The 17,396-nt window shown below is 38.3% G+C and overlaps 1 protein-coding gene across 7 annotated transcripts in view; it reads right to left on the bottom strand.

Annotated features, from left to right (window-relative positions):
* Nucleotides 1-6,919: 6,919 nt before the first annotated feature.
* The window catches only part of LOC131219231 (uncharacterized), a 109,351-nt gene continuing 98,874 nt past the window's right edge, over nt 6,920-17,396 (bottom strand). The window contains exons 7-9 of one of the 7 annotated variants that reach the window (XM_058214277.1): nt 9,178-9,288; nt 7,809-9,089; nt 6,920-7,286 (exon numbers count right to left, since the gene is read on the bottom strand). In XM_058214277.1, the coding sequence (XP_058070260.1) occupies nt 8,553-9,089; nt 9,178-9,288 (648 nt within the window). In that variant the 3' untranslated portion in view covers nt 6,920-7,286; nt 7,809-8,552. Of the gene's footprint in view, nt 7,363-7,803; nt 9,090-9,177; nt 9,345-9,435; nt 9,953-17,396 lie in introns of those variants that run through there. The other 6 variants (XM_058214279.1, XM_058214276.1, XM_058214278.1 and 3 more) reach the window with 6 other exon arrangements.

Raw genomic sequence — 17,396 nt, forward strand, 5'->3', positions numbered from 1 at the left:
AACTAATATCAAGCCATCTTTATAGCTAGAGATGTACAGTGGATCAACAGAATCGATGTTCAATGGCAGTAGTCATTACGATTTTGGTGCTTCAGGTTGAGTATTTATGATGATTGCTCAAAATTTGGTTTTGGCATTACAGGAATTAGTGGTATGGCATATGTTATACACATGGAGTAAGCGAAAGAGAGATTTAGAGAGGAGGAGAAATAGTTCCATCTCACAAATCTTGGTCCTTATGTTGTCTTATAAATGTTACTTGTTGATAACAAGAATTCTCATGTACTAAGTCAGGGTCAAAATGTTCTTGATGCATCTGGGTCTGTCTATCCAAGGGTTGTGATCAAGGAGGATGCAAACCATTTGAACAATTTGAGATTGATGATCTAACAACTTTTTGAGGGTTGAGAATGATTCGATGGAAGATTAGTTGTCCTAATGTGTGTTATAGACCACATTAGCAATCGTCCACTTAGTTGTAGGGTTGGTTGGAATAGTTTTCCTTTATTATTTTTGTCGCTTTTTTGTGGGCAACTTTTTGGGTATCAAATGATGCCTGAATGTCTTGAATTGGTTCAGTTTGAAAGCCTATTGAGTTAGTTTTTGAGTGAAATCCAAATCTTACCATTTTGAAACCCTTTGAGTGAATTATAACCAATTTACATAGATCCAGTAGGATTGTAATGGGATTTAAGGTATTTTGATCATTTTTAATATTTTAACTAAATAGATGGCTAGAATTAGAAGTACTGTCTTTCATGTGTGTGTGTGTGTGTGTGTGTGTGTGTGTGTGTGTGTGTGTGTATATATATATATATATATATATATATATATATATATATATATATGAAAGGGAAATGGAAATGGTACTACAAGCTCAACCTCATGGGAACTTCCCATGAGGTCAAGCTGTGTGGGCCCTGTGTGGGCCCCATCGTGATGCGTGTTGAACATCAACACTGTGCATTTGATGGGTCCCCTTTAGGTTATGGGATATCCCAAAAATCAGCCGTATATGGAATTCAGTTGGGCCATGCCATCTAAAATCATGTGAAGACATCCCTAAAACATATAAAAGCACTTGGTACTATGAGGTTGATCTTATGGAGCTTCCCATGAGGTTGAGCTCTGTGGGCCTCACTGTGATGTTTGATCGACATACATGCCATGCATTTGATGGATCCCCTTTAGGTTGTGGGATATCCCAAAATTTGGTTGTATCTGGAACTCAAGTGGGCCATACCATCTAAACCATGTAAAATCATGCCTAAAACATCTAAAAACACTTGGTGGGGCCCACCTATGTTTTGGATATGACTGAAACTTGGTGTGACCCCTCATCCAAGTGGGACACACAATGAATGGGCTGGATGTCTGATCCACATCTTAGTGGGTACTATAAATGATCATGAATATTTCAATAGGTGGGTATCCACTCTCAGCTGTTGTATGAAGTGTGGTCCACCTAAGTCATGGTAGGCCCGTAGCCCACCACTCGATCAATCCTTTCTTGTGTTTCAATGGGACTTGGCTTTAGCTTTCTTTGAAGTTCTTAGCTGGGCTTGATCCTGTGTTGGATTTGATCTAATTGGAGCCACCAATTGTTTGACTGATTATCCATACGCTCCTTCAACTGTTTTTCCAATCCCTCAATCTTTTCCACCAAACTTATTCCACTATGTTATAATTTCTGCTGGGAAAATATTTTGAAATTAAGAATTTGAATACCGAAAATTAAATCAAAAAAACTGTTTTGAATCAGGCTGAGGCACGTATAAGATATGTTGTCCTTAAGTATAATTTGCCCTCTCCTCTCAAATTAGAGATCACTAACGGGTTGCTAGTGAATTACTTATAGGATTAAGTAGATCGCTAACGGGTTGCTAGTGGATTACTTATAGGATACAATAAGCCTTGTTTGGTCATATGTGCAGCAATCACAAAGGGACCACATTAGAAACTTGACTAACACAATCATTGTTTCTGACAGACTCAATGAGTAATCAGATTCACGACTCGGTAAGTTAAAAAAACCTTTACAGCCACACTACCCTCACTAGCGTGCCCCTCACTAGCATGCGTGCGTTCCAGTGCAGACATGCAACCCCAAGCTCCCAAGCTCCCTCTCTCTCTCTCTCTCTCTCTCTCTCTCTCTCTCTCTCTCTCTTCCAAGTAAGCTATCAAAATGGTCATTTATTAACCCAAGAAATCTCCCATCTCTAGGTGATGTGAGACAAATAAAAACCACATTTTTTCACAAATTTTAAAAAATATTTTGGATGGAAAAATGAATTTTTGAATTTTCATTTGAAATTTTGAATTTCAAAAACAAATCTATTATTTAGTTTAACTACCATGAGAAAATTCTCAACAGCTTCGTCCCTCTGCTCATCTATCATCAATCTTCAAAGTTCTGTTCCACGTCCGGTTGTCATTGTAATCTAGCCAATCTCCATAATGAGTCAAATAGATGAAGATTCGATCATCGGATCCTTACAATCGATCAATTCTCTATAGATTCGATGGTAGGATCAACGGATCAAGTTGTTGAGGATGGGGATTTTTCTCAAACACCAAATTTTATCCATGAGATATCTGTTGATTGGTCCCAAGGAGCCTATAACTCAAGAAAGGCATTTATCAAGAATAAATAACTGTAGAAAATTTGGGAATAAATGGAGAGATTTTCATGTTTAGATCCAACTGACGAGGTTGAATAGCTTCATACCATTCACTGTTTCAAGCATCACAACCCCCTTGGATGGAGCAGTCCTAAAATCATGTTGATGGGATGATAATGATCATGTGATATTTCTTGCTGAATTTGGCCATTGACCATGATATTTTTAGCGGCCTTTTGGTATCTACCAATTAGATGGTTGTCGTTGTCCAATTGATCTATGATCCATACATAATGACCCCATGATTTGTATAATTCATTATATATATATATATATATATATATATATATATATATATATATATATATATATATATATATATATATATATATAATTTTTTAAATTTTAGGCTACTTGAATGGTGGATGAGTCCCATCATTGTGAAAATGGTGGTGAACTATCACTGCAGTCTGGTGTGAGATTACCTTAGTCATGGAAGCGGATTGCCTGCTGACCCTGCCACCAAGGATATCCTCCTGTGGCAGGCGCTGTCGGGTCTACTGTGATGTATGTGATTTTATCCATGCCGTCAATCTGTTTTTCTAGCTCATTTCAGGGCATGATCCTAAAAATGAAGTAGATCCAAAGCTCAGGTAAAGCACACGACAGGAAAAAGTGGTAATTGAACGCTTACCATTAAAAACTTCTTGAGGGCAAAAAGTTTTGGATCAACCAGATATTTGTGTTTTCCTTTCATCCAGGTCTATATGATCTTATGAACAGCTTGGATGGCAAATAAAGGCGACGGTGGGCTGTCGGAAGGTTTCAACATTAGCTGTCATTATCCCCACTGTTTCACGCAGTGTGGTCGACTTAGAGCTTTGGATCTGCTTCATTTTTGGGGTCATGCTCTTAAATGATCCCGAAAAACGGATGGACAGCGTGGATATAAAACACATACATCATGCTGGGCGCCACAGCGCCAGCCACCAGGGATTCCACTTCCCTTGGTCGAACGTGGTTTGGCCGGTGACACCAACCCGCTAGGTGGTGTCAAAGCTGTGGGCCCCAGCATGATGTATGTGTTTTATCCACGCTGTCCATCCATTTTTTCAGCTCATTTTAGGACATCAACTAAAAAAATGAGGAAGATCCAAAGCTAAAGTCGACCACACCACAGGAAAGAGTGGGAAGAATGATGTCCACAGTTGAAACCTTCCTAGGCCCAAGATGAAGGGAAAACACAAATACCAGCCTAATCCAAAATTTGTGTGCCCACAAGAAGTTTTCAATGAGTAAACGTTCAATCTCCCTTGTTTCCCGTGGTGTGATGCACTTGAGCTTTGGCCCAAAAATGAGCTGGCAAAATGGATGGACGAGAGAAAACACATACATCATAGTGGGGACCCACAGAGCTTTGGCACCAGCCAAACTACGCCCCCCTTAGTCATGCGCCAACGTGGCATAAGCGTGCTAGATCTGAGACAACTGGACAGTTGGAGGAGAGAAGATTGTCCACATGCAAAGGACGCGTTTGGCCCACTCGATGAACCTATTGATCATATTTCTCATTTCCTCTGTGGTTGAACTTGGGGCATACATATGCAGTGGGTGCTGCCTAAAGAATGGCCAAGAGAGCAAGGGTCCCACAAAATCCTTTCTCAGGGTATTTTTCTTGGCTTGCTAAAAATAATGTGTATTTTTGTGATTTTGATTTTGAAAATTACTTCTTTTAAGGCTTAAAATGTCTTTGCTAGCCACCTAATTAATCAATTTCAGAAAAAACATTTTCCAAATTTGCAATCTTTTTACTTGGAATTTATGTGCTCAAAATGTTATTTTAAATTATGGAAAAGGATCTATTGCCCCTCTTAATATGGCGAATAAAAGATAGTTCTCCAATACTCTGGTTTTCTACTATGCTCTACCATGGTATTAGCGCATGCATTTTAGCTGTTGAGTTCAGTGATTTGTGGTTGCAACACTTCCTTAGAGCATGATTTCTGGCCAGCAAACTGATCAATGGACTTGATTGGTCATCTCTTCTCAAAGTGCTGAATTTAAGCACTACAACCTCCAACCACACTGGTGAACCCTTCTCCAATCTCATCTCTATTGTTGCTCACAACTTACGAATGATTCTCCACTCCAGCTACTTCAACCCCTATCCATCATTATTTCAGACGACCTCTATTCTCATGTGGCATACAACTTGGGCTATTACTTCTCATCACAAGTTAAAAGTTTTGGGACATGTAGTAACACATGAGAAATGGACAAATTGGGATAAACAAAAATATTTTCCTTTTCAACAATAAAAGGAAGGTAACCATCAACAACTTATTATTATTATTATTATTATTATTTTCTTTTTCAGAACAAATAAAGTAATTAGAAAAAATAGAAGACAAACCTATCATGTTGTTTGAGGCACCAGAATTAATGATCAATGGCGGAGAAGTAGAGGAAGAAAGTACGTTGGTGTGGAATGCAAATGCATGTATGCTTGTGTGAGCATAAACTGAGGTAGATGGATTTTTCAAATGTGATATTTTATGCTGCAGATGCTCCAACTCATCTTCTGACACGAAAACCATCTTAAGTGAAGAATTAGCCCACAAAGAGGTTTCAATAGGAGTAGATTGTGAGCTGGGAGTTATGAAACCAGTTGATGTGGATCCTTCTATGGTAAATGCTATGTTGGCTGCAAATGTATCCCTCTTATGAGTGTATTTGGGTGGCCAACCTATAATTTTCCAACAATGCTTTCTATCATGCCCTAATTTCCATGACATTCGGCTGGCTTTCATCTCCTCTTTGTAAATCAGATGTTTTATAGGGGCAGTAAGCTGAGGTGAACTACCTGAGTTTTTTAATATTTAAATGACAGAGATGTGATTGAAGGAAAATTGATGATCTTGAGCTGATTTCTTCCAGCTCTGAGAGTTACAAACTTACAATTGGCATCTACTAATGTGGGAGGAATGGCATGCAAGACCAATAAACAGATGTGAAGACTAAGATTTTTGTAGGGAAAAACCAATGGAAGCCCATTAAGAAAAAAGATTGAAAGATAAATGTAGGAAGATTGTTACTCTAATTGCAAGAGCTCAACTAACCAGACACCAGTGAGCTTGTGGCAGTGGACTTATGGCTCACATGAGCTGACATGGGATCCAACCTACTCATCAGGCGGTGGTTAAATTAACCTGCAGTCAACATTTAAGTTACGCATCTAGATAGCTCAACCTGATTTTTATGCCAGACCAACTATACAGCAGGCCCCACCTAATGAGTGGTTTGGAACTTGCACAAGCATTCACAAAATTCTCAATCAATATAGAAATTCATCTTTTAAGGAAAAAGGAAAGGAAATTAAAGCAGTTCTGGTGAATGAATTAAATATTTTTCTGGACTTTCTTTCTCTCTCCCTATATTTAGAAGATTTCTAAGCTCACATAAGGTTATTAATTATTTTTTATCATGTAAGAATTCCAACACATGATAGTGCAAAGACCCATGCATATTATATTATATTTACATGAATATACAAGTGAACAGGTTAGGTAAGTTACGACTAACATATGTAACAAATTAGAACCTACAACAAACTGTGATTCTTCAAATTCACAGTCAAGGGGTTTTTTGTGTATATAAGAACATCGGACGTACTGGAAGATGATATTTAGTGATAGCATAAAGTAGGAAATGAAAAGAAAGTCAACAACTGGAGACCCAAATACAAGCCAAGACATTGCTAATCAGTCAAAAGACAAGATTATAGTGCTAATTCCTAGTGTTTCAATAACGTCTTATCTGCAGAATCTATTTCCCAACCGTAATGGTAAACAAAGCTCAATCTCAAACTCTGAAAAAAATTACTAAAATTCCCAAAGCTTTAAGTAAACAACTCTTGCAAATGGGGTGTTCCCAACTGCTGATATCAGTATGACGCCATGTTGCCAGGACCAAGCCGTCATCAGGTTAGTCGAACCAAGCTTTTTGCAGCGTTCATTCCTTCAGCTTAATCATCATCACTCATCATCAAGTAAGTTAGTTTGGGCACACAATTGAGTCCGTGATGATAGAGAAGCTGACATGCTGGCATGTCCATGCAGTGGTATTATAATTTATAATAGGGAGCCACCATAAATGCTCACCCGATTCCAATTTTGAAAACTGAAAACAGAAAACGGGTATGAGCAAATCGCTGAGGGTAGGGACAGATATCAAGTTACTTATTACATTGGAAGAAGCATTATGATTTAAGTCCATAAGTGCATATTAAGAAATGTGTATGGACGAATAACAGTGCATGAAAATAATATAAATTAAACAGATTATGGAAGTCTCTTTTTCAACAGTAGCTAAATATATTTTTAAAAACAAGATAAAAGATTATGGAGGTCTATTTCTTAATACCCATGCCACTGCATTCGACTTGTGCTCAATACCCATGCAATTGTGATGGACATGCCTGGCAAACAAAATTTTCCCAAGATAAAAAAGGAAAAAAAAAAAAAAAAAGAAGAGGAAGAAAAACAAGTCATTGTCATAAACTACAATTGGTTGGTTTGGTTTGGTAGTCCTCATAGGCAAGGATGATGTGTGTGGAGCAGAACGTTACTTCAAAACCTGTTCCTGATTGTGTCCATACATGCATGCCTGCAACAAGAGGCAAACTGAAACCAATCAAGACGAGACTTGAGAGTCGCACCTTCAAGGGGTTGGTAGATTCAACCTGGTACATAGAAGTGCAAATCAAGAGACCCACTTTCTCTTACTGGTGGGAATGAGCAATAAGCAATTACAAAGAAAATGTGGGAATAGAAGCATATGACAAATTATAGGTCCTGCTCATCAGCAAACAACAGTTAGCTGAGGCCGTGGATTCGGTACATGTGAGACCATTCTTCAGTGATCCAAACATTGATAGAATGAGACCAATGTGGTTGGAAGATGCTGTACAAAACTCGTAGACTTAAAGATCTTACCCTTTCGATGAATGGATTATTTTCTGTTGATTGTAGTCCCTGGCTATAGTTTCTCATTAATATAGTGCATTTGATTGAAAGATTGGCTCACATGCATAGAATCCTGTGCTTGAGCAAATTATATAAATGCTGATGAGCAGGAGCCTATAATTCCTCATGATAAGAGGGATACCATGTTTGAAACTCACCTCACCTGGAAGTCAGTCACATTTTTGCAAAAAATACATCAGCGCCAAAGAAACCACCACTAACAACCATCTACTGTCATGTATGCAACATCTGAAAAGAAAGCACTATTAGAAAGATATCCACAGTTGCATTTTGTAAGAGTAGATGCTGGCTCATTTCGCTAAGCTTCAACAAGTAGTTTCAAAGTCAGTATCACACCGCGGTGTCCAACTCACTAAATTAAGCAGCCCTTCCCCAACCTCCACAAAACATCTCGAATATTAGAAGTTCCGATTTTGTTGTAATCCAACCAAAATAGTCTTAGGAAGCCATAGGAACTTCAATTCAAGTGCCATAAACTTTCTTTCCAATGCCAAAAATTTTTTAGTAGCCACCTACTTGAGAGAACAAAGATTCATAATCCAATAGCTTCTGCAGGATGCAATCTCAACCTTTGTATGAAAAATTAACGATTAATTGTTTCCATTTGTGGAGTTTTCTTTCCAGCAGAAAATGCAAGGTGTAAGCAAGACTTTTCATCTACTACTTGCTGTGACAAACCAGATCAATTTATCCAATAGCCCCAAGTAAATTGCTGGCATCTGAAAATAAATTACATTCAGCAACAACCCATTACATTTCTAATCTGGATTGGAAACTTGAGTGTGATCCTAGATTGTAAATCTCTCCAAAAATAATTTAGAATACTAATATATTCAAAACGAGTATACTCTTGTCACAGCCATTGGATTTCTAAGTCAATTCAGAATCAGTAACACACTTGTGCCCCAGCTGAAAAAAATTCTTCGGCTCTATCAATAAAGCTGGTAGGAAATCTACTATGCAGCATGAAAGATGATGAAACTTCTGAAGCTGGAAGGTTGTGCTTGAAAGCCCAATCATCGCAAGTTTTTGTTCCTTTCCCATCCCTTTGATGTCTCACCTTGCCAACCCTTACGTTGCTGACTGAAGCACTACCCTTGCCAGAGAAAACTCGAGCACTTCTCAGATTACCACGGCTAGATCTTATACTAAAGTCACCTTGAAGTTTTCTGGGTTCTGGAACTGATTGATTACCATCAGATGGATCATCAATCGTTGCACCATCGGGCAGAGAGGATTCAGATTGGACAGTGAGCAATCCTTGTCTGCAGGATTTGAGCAAAGAAAGCAACATTTCCATGCTGAGTTCCTGCTGCACTACGCCTCGGTTCTGCTCACACCCATAGCAGGCAGCGACAAGTGTGCCAGCCAAAATGGGTGTCAACTCAGGATCACTGAAGAACACAAACGGCAGATCGCAGACCTGTTTTCTTGAAGCCAAACATGTTAGATTTCCTCAATAGCTTTTGATAATTAACCTGAAGGTATGAATCCATGAAAGACCAACTGACCTTGTGAAGGATTGTTGGGCTCTTGCCCCATCGAAGGACTTCTTGATTTCCAGGGTGGAACAAAGCAAAGTAGCCAAGAAGCAATAGTGATTCAAGCAAAAGCAAGCCAACCTGGGACAATTTCCAGAACGCACACAAGTATGCCTTGAGAATTGCATGGAGTGATTCTAAATGTAACAAAAATCAGTTTTCAATAAACTCATGAACTATGAAAAAGAGTAACAATGAGAATACAGAAGAAACCAATAAACATGAACTTTATCAGTTCTCCCTAGAGAATGCACAAGCTGGTGTTGCATAGAACCCACCCAACCCTCAAAACAAAAATAAAAAGGGAGATGTATATATCACCTGAGTTATGGGGATAAGTATGAGGTAAGCTTTAGTATATTCTGATGTGTGGGGACCAGCTCCCATAACTTCAGTTTTTTGCTATTTTGTACTATTTATTGATGCTACTTCCCATATGACATGGTTATACTCAATGAAGGGTAAAGTAAGAGTTGCATATTTTTTAAAAATTTCATTGATGGGTTCAAAAACACTTCAAAACAAAATCTTGAAAACAAAAAAGAAAAAAGAAATCAGTTCAAAACCAACATTCAAACTCTTTGTAGTGATAGTGGAGGAAAAGACATGTCTAGGGAGCTCTTACATGCAGGATCATGGATCAACTCACGAACAACATATCCCCAAACACCTCAGAAAATAGTGTTGCTCAGCAGAAAATCACCACTCATAGTAACTTGGGCTCTATTCACTGTGATGAAGGTACCTATACATTTCTGGGGTTAATACATTTTAACTACATGCTATTTGATAAATAGATTGCCAACTCACAATCAAGACGGAAAGTCTCCTGTTCAATTTTTTTCAATCTACTTGCCCTTTACCTTAGATAGCTCTGAAAGTGTTTAGGTGTGTTTTATTTGCCCACCCCCGGCCAAATAGTAAAAGAGATTACAAGGATTCCAGGTTACACAGATAAGCCAGATTAAGCACGAATCTAATCAAATCTGACCCTAAGGGGCTATTTGGATGGGAGTAAATGGAGGTAAATGCATTTGAGGTGTGTTTCGATGGGAGTAAATGCATGGAAATGAAATAAAATAGGAGTAAATGGGCTTGTAAATGAAATCCACACTCTGAGAGAGGATTTGAAAGTAAATGGGGCTGAGATGCCCTTTTGAACTCCCTTTGAGAGTCTCATGAGTAAACAAAGGTACCACTATGCACCTGTCCACCATACATGTGGTACGCTGATGATACTTCGAAACAATCCAATTATCGGCTACATGACTAAAATCACACCAATAGAATGATCCAAACTGTCCAAAGGTTGGCCATTTAACTGAACGGTTAAAAAACATTGGTTGTTTGTGATCCTTATGTTTGTGGACCACCCGAGGCTCGAAATTTCCTCATTTTGGGCAAAAGTATATATTTCAATGGGCATATTACAATCATTATGTTAAATATCACGTATGTACACTAATTTGGGATATTAAAGCTAATTTGGGATATCACATATGTTCCTGTGAATATATTGAAAAATCCACTAAATTCCAATTCCTCCCATTCACGCCCATCCAAATAGAATATTTGGATTTCAAATGCATTTTATTTACTCCCACCCAAACATGACTGAGTAAGCCATTTGCTCCCAATTCATTTACCTCCAATTCCATTTCCCATTTGCCTCAAGCTCCCAAACGACCCCTAAAGGATATCCGCTAGTATGGTACACTACAGGTGCATGCAAGTTTGGGTGCAAAAGCATCTCAAATACGGTGTACTGCAAGGGCACACACAAGGTTGTATACACTAGCACTCCCCTCAAGCTAGTGCATGGGTATCATACATGCCAAGCTTGCCACTTATGGTCTTTAGCTGTATGAATTAGGAGGGTTTGGTGAAGACATTTGCTAACTGATCTCATGAATGAACAAATGGTGTATGAAGAAGGTTGATTGGTAATTTTTCCGAATAAAGTGGCAGTCGACTTCCATCTGCTTTGTTCGTTCATGGAACATTGGAATTGATGCAATGTGTATGGCTGCTTAATTATACATTGGGGAGAGTGCAACCCAATACCCTTAAGGATGAATTTCACCCATATTAATTTACAAGCCACATGTGCCATGGCACGGTATTCAGCTTTTGTAGAGGAGTGAGTGGCAACAAAATGTTTCTTGCTTTTCCAAGTAACCAAATTTCCTCCCACAACTGTGCAATAGCTTATAGTGGAACGTTTTTTTTTTTTTTTTTGAAAGATAGCTTATAGTGGAACGTTAATAAGAGGAAGAGCTAGCCTAATCAGTGTTACAAAAACCACTGATATTATAGTGACCATGATTCAAATAGAGGAGACCACAACTAGGAGCAACCTTTTGAATAATGAAGAATTCGATAGACCGCTTTAGGATAATGACAACGAGGTTGTCACATAACGGGCTTACAATCCCAACAACATAAGAAATGTTTGGACTAATAAACTGAAATAAATTAAACGACCCATTAGTTGATGATACATGCTCAGACTATTAATTTCGTCTCATTGTCACTTATGAAACTTGTGATTTACTTCAATAGGTATGTCAACTAGACAAGCACCAAATATGCCAGCTTTTGAAAGAAGATCTAGCATGTATTTACATCAGGATAAAAGAATCTGTACTTTGAGCGAGTCACATTAATCCCTAAAAAATATTTCAACAACCCCAAATCTTTCATCTCGAATGACGAGGCCAAGAACTTCTTAACATTTTCTATTTTAGTTGTGCTTGTGCCAGTTAAAATACCATCAACATATACGACAAGAATTCTTGTGTTGCCATCCATATGTTTTACAAACATAGAATGATCGAAGGCACTCCTTTTGAAACCAATGTTAGAAATCATATTTCCAAGCTTTTCAAACTAGGCAGAAGATGGTTGTTTGAGACCATACAAAGCTTTCCAAAGTTGACAAACTTCGTCGCTAACCCCCTTAGGTCAAAGACTGGGTGGAAGGAAGAGCTACACACACACACACACACACACACACACACACATATATGTATGTATGTATATATGTGCATGCGCATGCACACGCGCGCGTGCACCCACTTGGGACTTCTTTGATGTGAGAATTATCTTTGACAGAAAGAGAAAGAGGTGGGGAAGAGTTGGTGGACTATCTTGTCAACTGAAATAAGGTACATTTTCAAGAATTGAACATTCTTAGAAATGTATCTTTTCTGATTCAAGCCGTTGAGTGCTAGCAAGCGCATATGTTTTGAAGCTCAGCAATAATATTTATATCCCTTTTGAGAGTTAGAATACCCTAAGAACAGACATTTCATTGGTTGTTGTCCAAGTTTTGTTCAAGATGATTCAAGAATGTGGATGAAGCAGGTGCATCCAAACACCTTTGGTGGGAGAGAAAATTGAGACACATGGGGTTGCAAAACTTATAATGGGCATTTACCTTGTAAAACATCAGTAAGAACTCAATTGATTATGTAAGTGACAAAAAGAACGGTTTCATCTCAATATACTTTTGGTACTAACATGCCAATTAATAAAAGACCAGTTAACCTCTAGTAAGTGGTGATTTTTACATCTAGTCACACCGTTTTATTGTGGCGTATACAGGCAGGAGCATTGATTTATTTTATTTTATTTTAACAATGATGATATATTAAAAAAGGCCGAGGCCAAAGGAAACAAATATACAAATATACAAAAATACAACAACACTCAACAAAACGTCCCCAAAGGGGTAATAAGTGAAGACTTAAAAATCTAAGCTTTCACCCAATCCCTCATATTACGAATTGCCCTATTGAAAACTTGCACTGGCCCACTCATTTTGCTCTTGAAGCAGCGTTGGTTCCTTTCCAACCATAGAGCCCATAAAGTCACTAATAAACTTAAATGTCACATCCTTTTCCCTTCTTTGCCTATCCCCCAACCGTGCCAAGCTATGAGAAACTCCTCAATCGTCTTCGAGAACACCCAGAGAACCCCAAAAAATTGTAGAAGAAGATACCAAACCTCCCCTAGAAAAATACACAGTGAATGAAAAAGTGATGCGTATATTCCGCATCTTTGAAGCACATCAAGCAAATATTTGGGAGATACATGTTTTGCTTACAAAGATTGTCTATTGTTAGCACTTTGTTTCCACCTACTAACCAACCAAAAGCTACTAATGCCAAAGGGATGCCGTTGCCGCAATGTTGGAATGATCATCTCCCAAACACACGAACCGATAGAAGGATCTCACTGAGAAAGAACCTATCTTCGACTTGCACCATTTCAAGGAATCCACTTCTGATAAAAGTGGGAAAATCCTTGATAACATCTCAAGCAAAAGAACCATCTCTTCAAACTCCCTGTCCGAAAGATTCCTTCTAAAAATAGGGTTCCATGTAACCTCCTCCCCTCTTATTGAAAAATAATTACTCACCACCTCCCCCTCTCCCAATGCTACCCTAGCTATAGATGGGAACCTCTCACCCAACATCATGTCTCCCACCCACTTATCCTCCCAAAATCTAATTCTTTTCCCATCCCCCAAATGAAAGCCTATTCTCTCCCACACTCTCTTTTTGGAACGTACTGGCTTCCACAAGTAAGAACATTGATAAAAGGATGAATCCTTTGTCCACCACCCTCCTTCCTCTACCCCATATTTTTTTGCTATTAACTCCCTCCATCTAGCCTCTCCCTCCACCCCAAACCTCCATACCCATTTCCCCAAAAGAGCTAACTCTTCTCTTCTAACTTCAAGATCCCCACTACTTGATCCATTGGTTTATATGCTTTATCCCATCTCATTAGATGAAACTGGTGTTTCTCCCCCGACCATTCCCATAAAAAATCCATTCTTTCTCTCCAATGCGTTCAGAATAGATTTTGGGCATTTAAAAAGAGACATAAAATAGATTGGAAGATTTGACATAGATATTTTAATTATTACCATCCTCCCACCCATATATAAGTACCTCAACTGCCATTTTGAAATCTTTCTTTCACATCACTCAATCACTTTGTCCCACATATGCTTTGCATGTTTTCCTATGTATAACGGTAACCACAAGCAGTGTTCGAGTTGTCGGTGTCGCTACAAGTTTCACTGGCCGGAGATAAAGATATAATATCATTATCGTCGATAATATCGCCGATAACCGGAAATTTGGGGAAAATGGAAGAAACACAGGGAAAACAATGGAATTTCTCGGTGAAACTCAGGACATGCTTAAATACATATATTTGTATATTTAGGAATAAAAAACTACAAAAAAGACTGCATTACATAATAAGTTTTCATTCAATGGGAAAACATAAATATCATCCAACATGTTCATAGGGTCACATAGATCTGTATGGAACCTTCTTAGGGGCCGCCATGATGTTTATTTATCATCCAACGTGTATATAGGGTCACATATATCTGTATGGAGCGAAAACATAAATATCATATTGATCCAAAACTTTTGTGGCCCCCAAGAGGTTTTCAACGATAGGCATTCAATCCCTACTGTTTCTTGTGGTGTAGTCCACTAGAGGATTTGATCTGCCTCATTTGTGGGCTCATCAACTAAAAAGAATGGATGGACGGCGCGGATGAAACACATCATCACGGTGGGTCACAAAGTGCCCCTGATAGGACAATCTATCTCTAGTAGGTTTTGGCGGGGATACTACCCAGTCCACACCCAGCTGCGACAGAGAACCAACCATGTGAGTGGAACCCCGATAGTAGGGCCCACCTCGATGTATGCATGGTACATCCATGTTGTCCATCTATTTTGCAACATGATTTTAGGGATTGTCATAAAAATAAAGTAGATAAAATTTTTAGGTAGACGGTGTACCACTCAACACAAAATAGTGGTTATTGACCGATAAAAATTGTGTGCCACAAACATTATGGATCAAGCTGAAATTTCTTTTTTTGTAACTAATCAATAGGTTGGATGGTCAATAAACATTATAGTGAACCCTAGGAAGTTTTTAATGGTAGGATATCAATGAGCACTATTTCTTGTGGCATGATCCACTTGAAACTTGTATCAATTTCATTTTTTGGACCATGCCCTAACATAAGCTATAAAAGAAGACGACGTGGATATGCAATACATACATCGAGCTTGGCCCTACAGACTCCCCTGTAAATGCTATATTGTATATCTAGCACCCAGTGTTGTCAAATTTTGTTGTGCCAAATCATTTAAAATCTGTATCATGTATTGATGAGATGAATAGATCAACTTCGTGCATTTTAAAGTTGTCCAAGTCTTCGTCGAACTTCTTTATGTTCAAGTTGAAGAAGCGTTGTCGAAGTTCAAGATTTCAAGCTCAAGTACAAGTTCAAGGCTCAAGTTCAAGTTTAATCTTCAAGTTCAGTACTTTAAGACTCAAGAATTCAAGTCTTTACTCAAGCTCAAGTTCAAGATTTTAAGACAAGTTTCAAGTATTTCAAGTGTGTGAATTAGTAAAGCGAATGATGTTTCAATTGTTCAAACTCACAAACAAGGTATGAATGACCCTAGATTGACCATAGGTTAGGTCATATTCATTGCATATGCTAAGGGGATCATTTCATATGTTTATAGGTCATTTCCTCGACTAGTCCTAGTCTTTGTTCGACTAGTCTAAGCTCTGGCTCGACCAGTACAAGAGTTTTTCGACCGGTCCAAGGTTTGTTGTGAAGTTTTGGAATTTTCTGTTGGACCCTCGACCAGTCATGGAGACTGCTCGACCAGTCGAGTGAACAGTGCTCGACCAGTCGTGCAGGCTCGACTCAAAGTCTAGCAAGGTTTTTTGGTCCAGTCGAGCAGGCCACTTGACCAGTCGAGTAACGACCTTATCTTATCGCGCCAAAAATTTTGAAATTTGGTTGGTCCTTCGACCAGTCGAATCGACCCTTAGACCAGTCGAGAGAACAATATTTTCACTTATAAATAGAAGACGAATCTCAGAGTTTTTTTATTTATTCCAAGCGATGTCAAACCATCACTCTGAGAGATAAGTTCCTACACTTCTTAAGCTATATTGTGTTCATTTTAAATTATCTTAAATAGCTTTTTGCATTTGATTTTGTGATCTCCATTCAACTCAATTTCATTAAAGAAGGGAATTGTGATTTTACCCACTTTGAGATCAAAATCAAATCAAGCTAGCCCAGGCTGAATTAATCTAAAAATCATTTCGATCTAGAATCTTTCATTTGTGAGACTGGACATTGAACATCTTCGTCTACATCGGATTGGTTTTACTAAGCTTCTTCAAAAAGAGAATTTCCAGATAAGTACCATTTAATCAATGTGTATCTTTTGTGGTTTGTGAGGTTGTGCTAGAAAATCTCATTTTTGGTTTTGTCTGAGGTAATCCAGAAAATCTTAGAGTGTGGGGTTTTTATAATTGTGTAAGCCCATCTAAAGACACAATTGTGAAGGTTTTAAGGTGAACCTTGGAAAACCTTTTTCTTAATAAGAGTTAATATCCCGAGGGAGTGGATATTAGGAGTGGAGTAGTTGTGTGGCTGTTTTTCAAACAATTGGTGTACACACAAACGAACCACTATAATTCCTGGAGTTGTGGTGGATGATTGAATTTGTTTATGTTTGTAAATGTTGTAATTTACTTTATACATTTGTGGTGAATGGTGTAATTTACTTTATGCACTTGTGGTGAATGTTGTAATAACTTTGTTTATTTCCTTTGTCTCTTTTTTAGTTTGGGTTTTTAATACTTACAAACGTTCTAGTAAGGTTGTCCTGCCATAAGCCTTTGGTTTTTGGTGTTAGCTTGTCCTTAGAACTAAGTTTGTATCAACCTCTCAAGACCAGTGCATTTGAAGTTGCTATTTACTTGTGCTATTTTATTATTTGATTGTGCTATCTATCTTTGTATTCCGCGTTTATTTTTAATTTGGCATAATCCTATTCACCCCCCCTCCCCCAGGACATTTAGCTTAGCCTTTTCAAGTGGTATCAGAGCCTAATAGCTCCTTTTTATTATTTGGATTCATTTCCTGAGCTAATCGATCTGAGCTTATAAGATGTCAAATTTTGATAGCCTCTCAATTACTAGGCCTCCAACTTTTGATGGCTCCAATTACGCCTATTGGAAAGCCAGAATGAGGATCTTTTTAAGGTCCATAGATGAGAGCATGTGGCAAGCCACAGTGACTAGATGGAATCCACCCACAACTGAAGTTCTAGGCA

The sequence above is a fragment of the Magnolia sinica genome, chromosome 11 (assembly GCF_029962835.1).
Source record: "Magnolia sinica isolate HGM2019 chromosome 11, MsV1, whole genome shotgun sequence".
Taxonomy (NCBI): domain Eukaryota; kingdom Viridiplantae; phylum Streptophyta; class Magnoliopsida; order Magnoliales; family Magnoliaceae; genus Magnolia; species Magnolia sinica.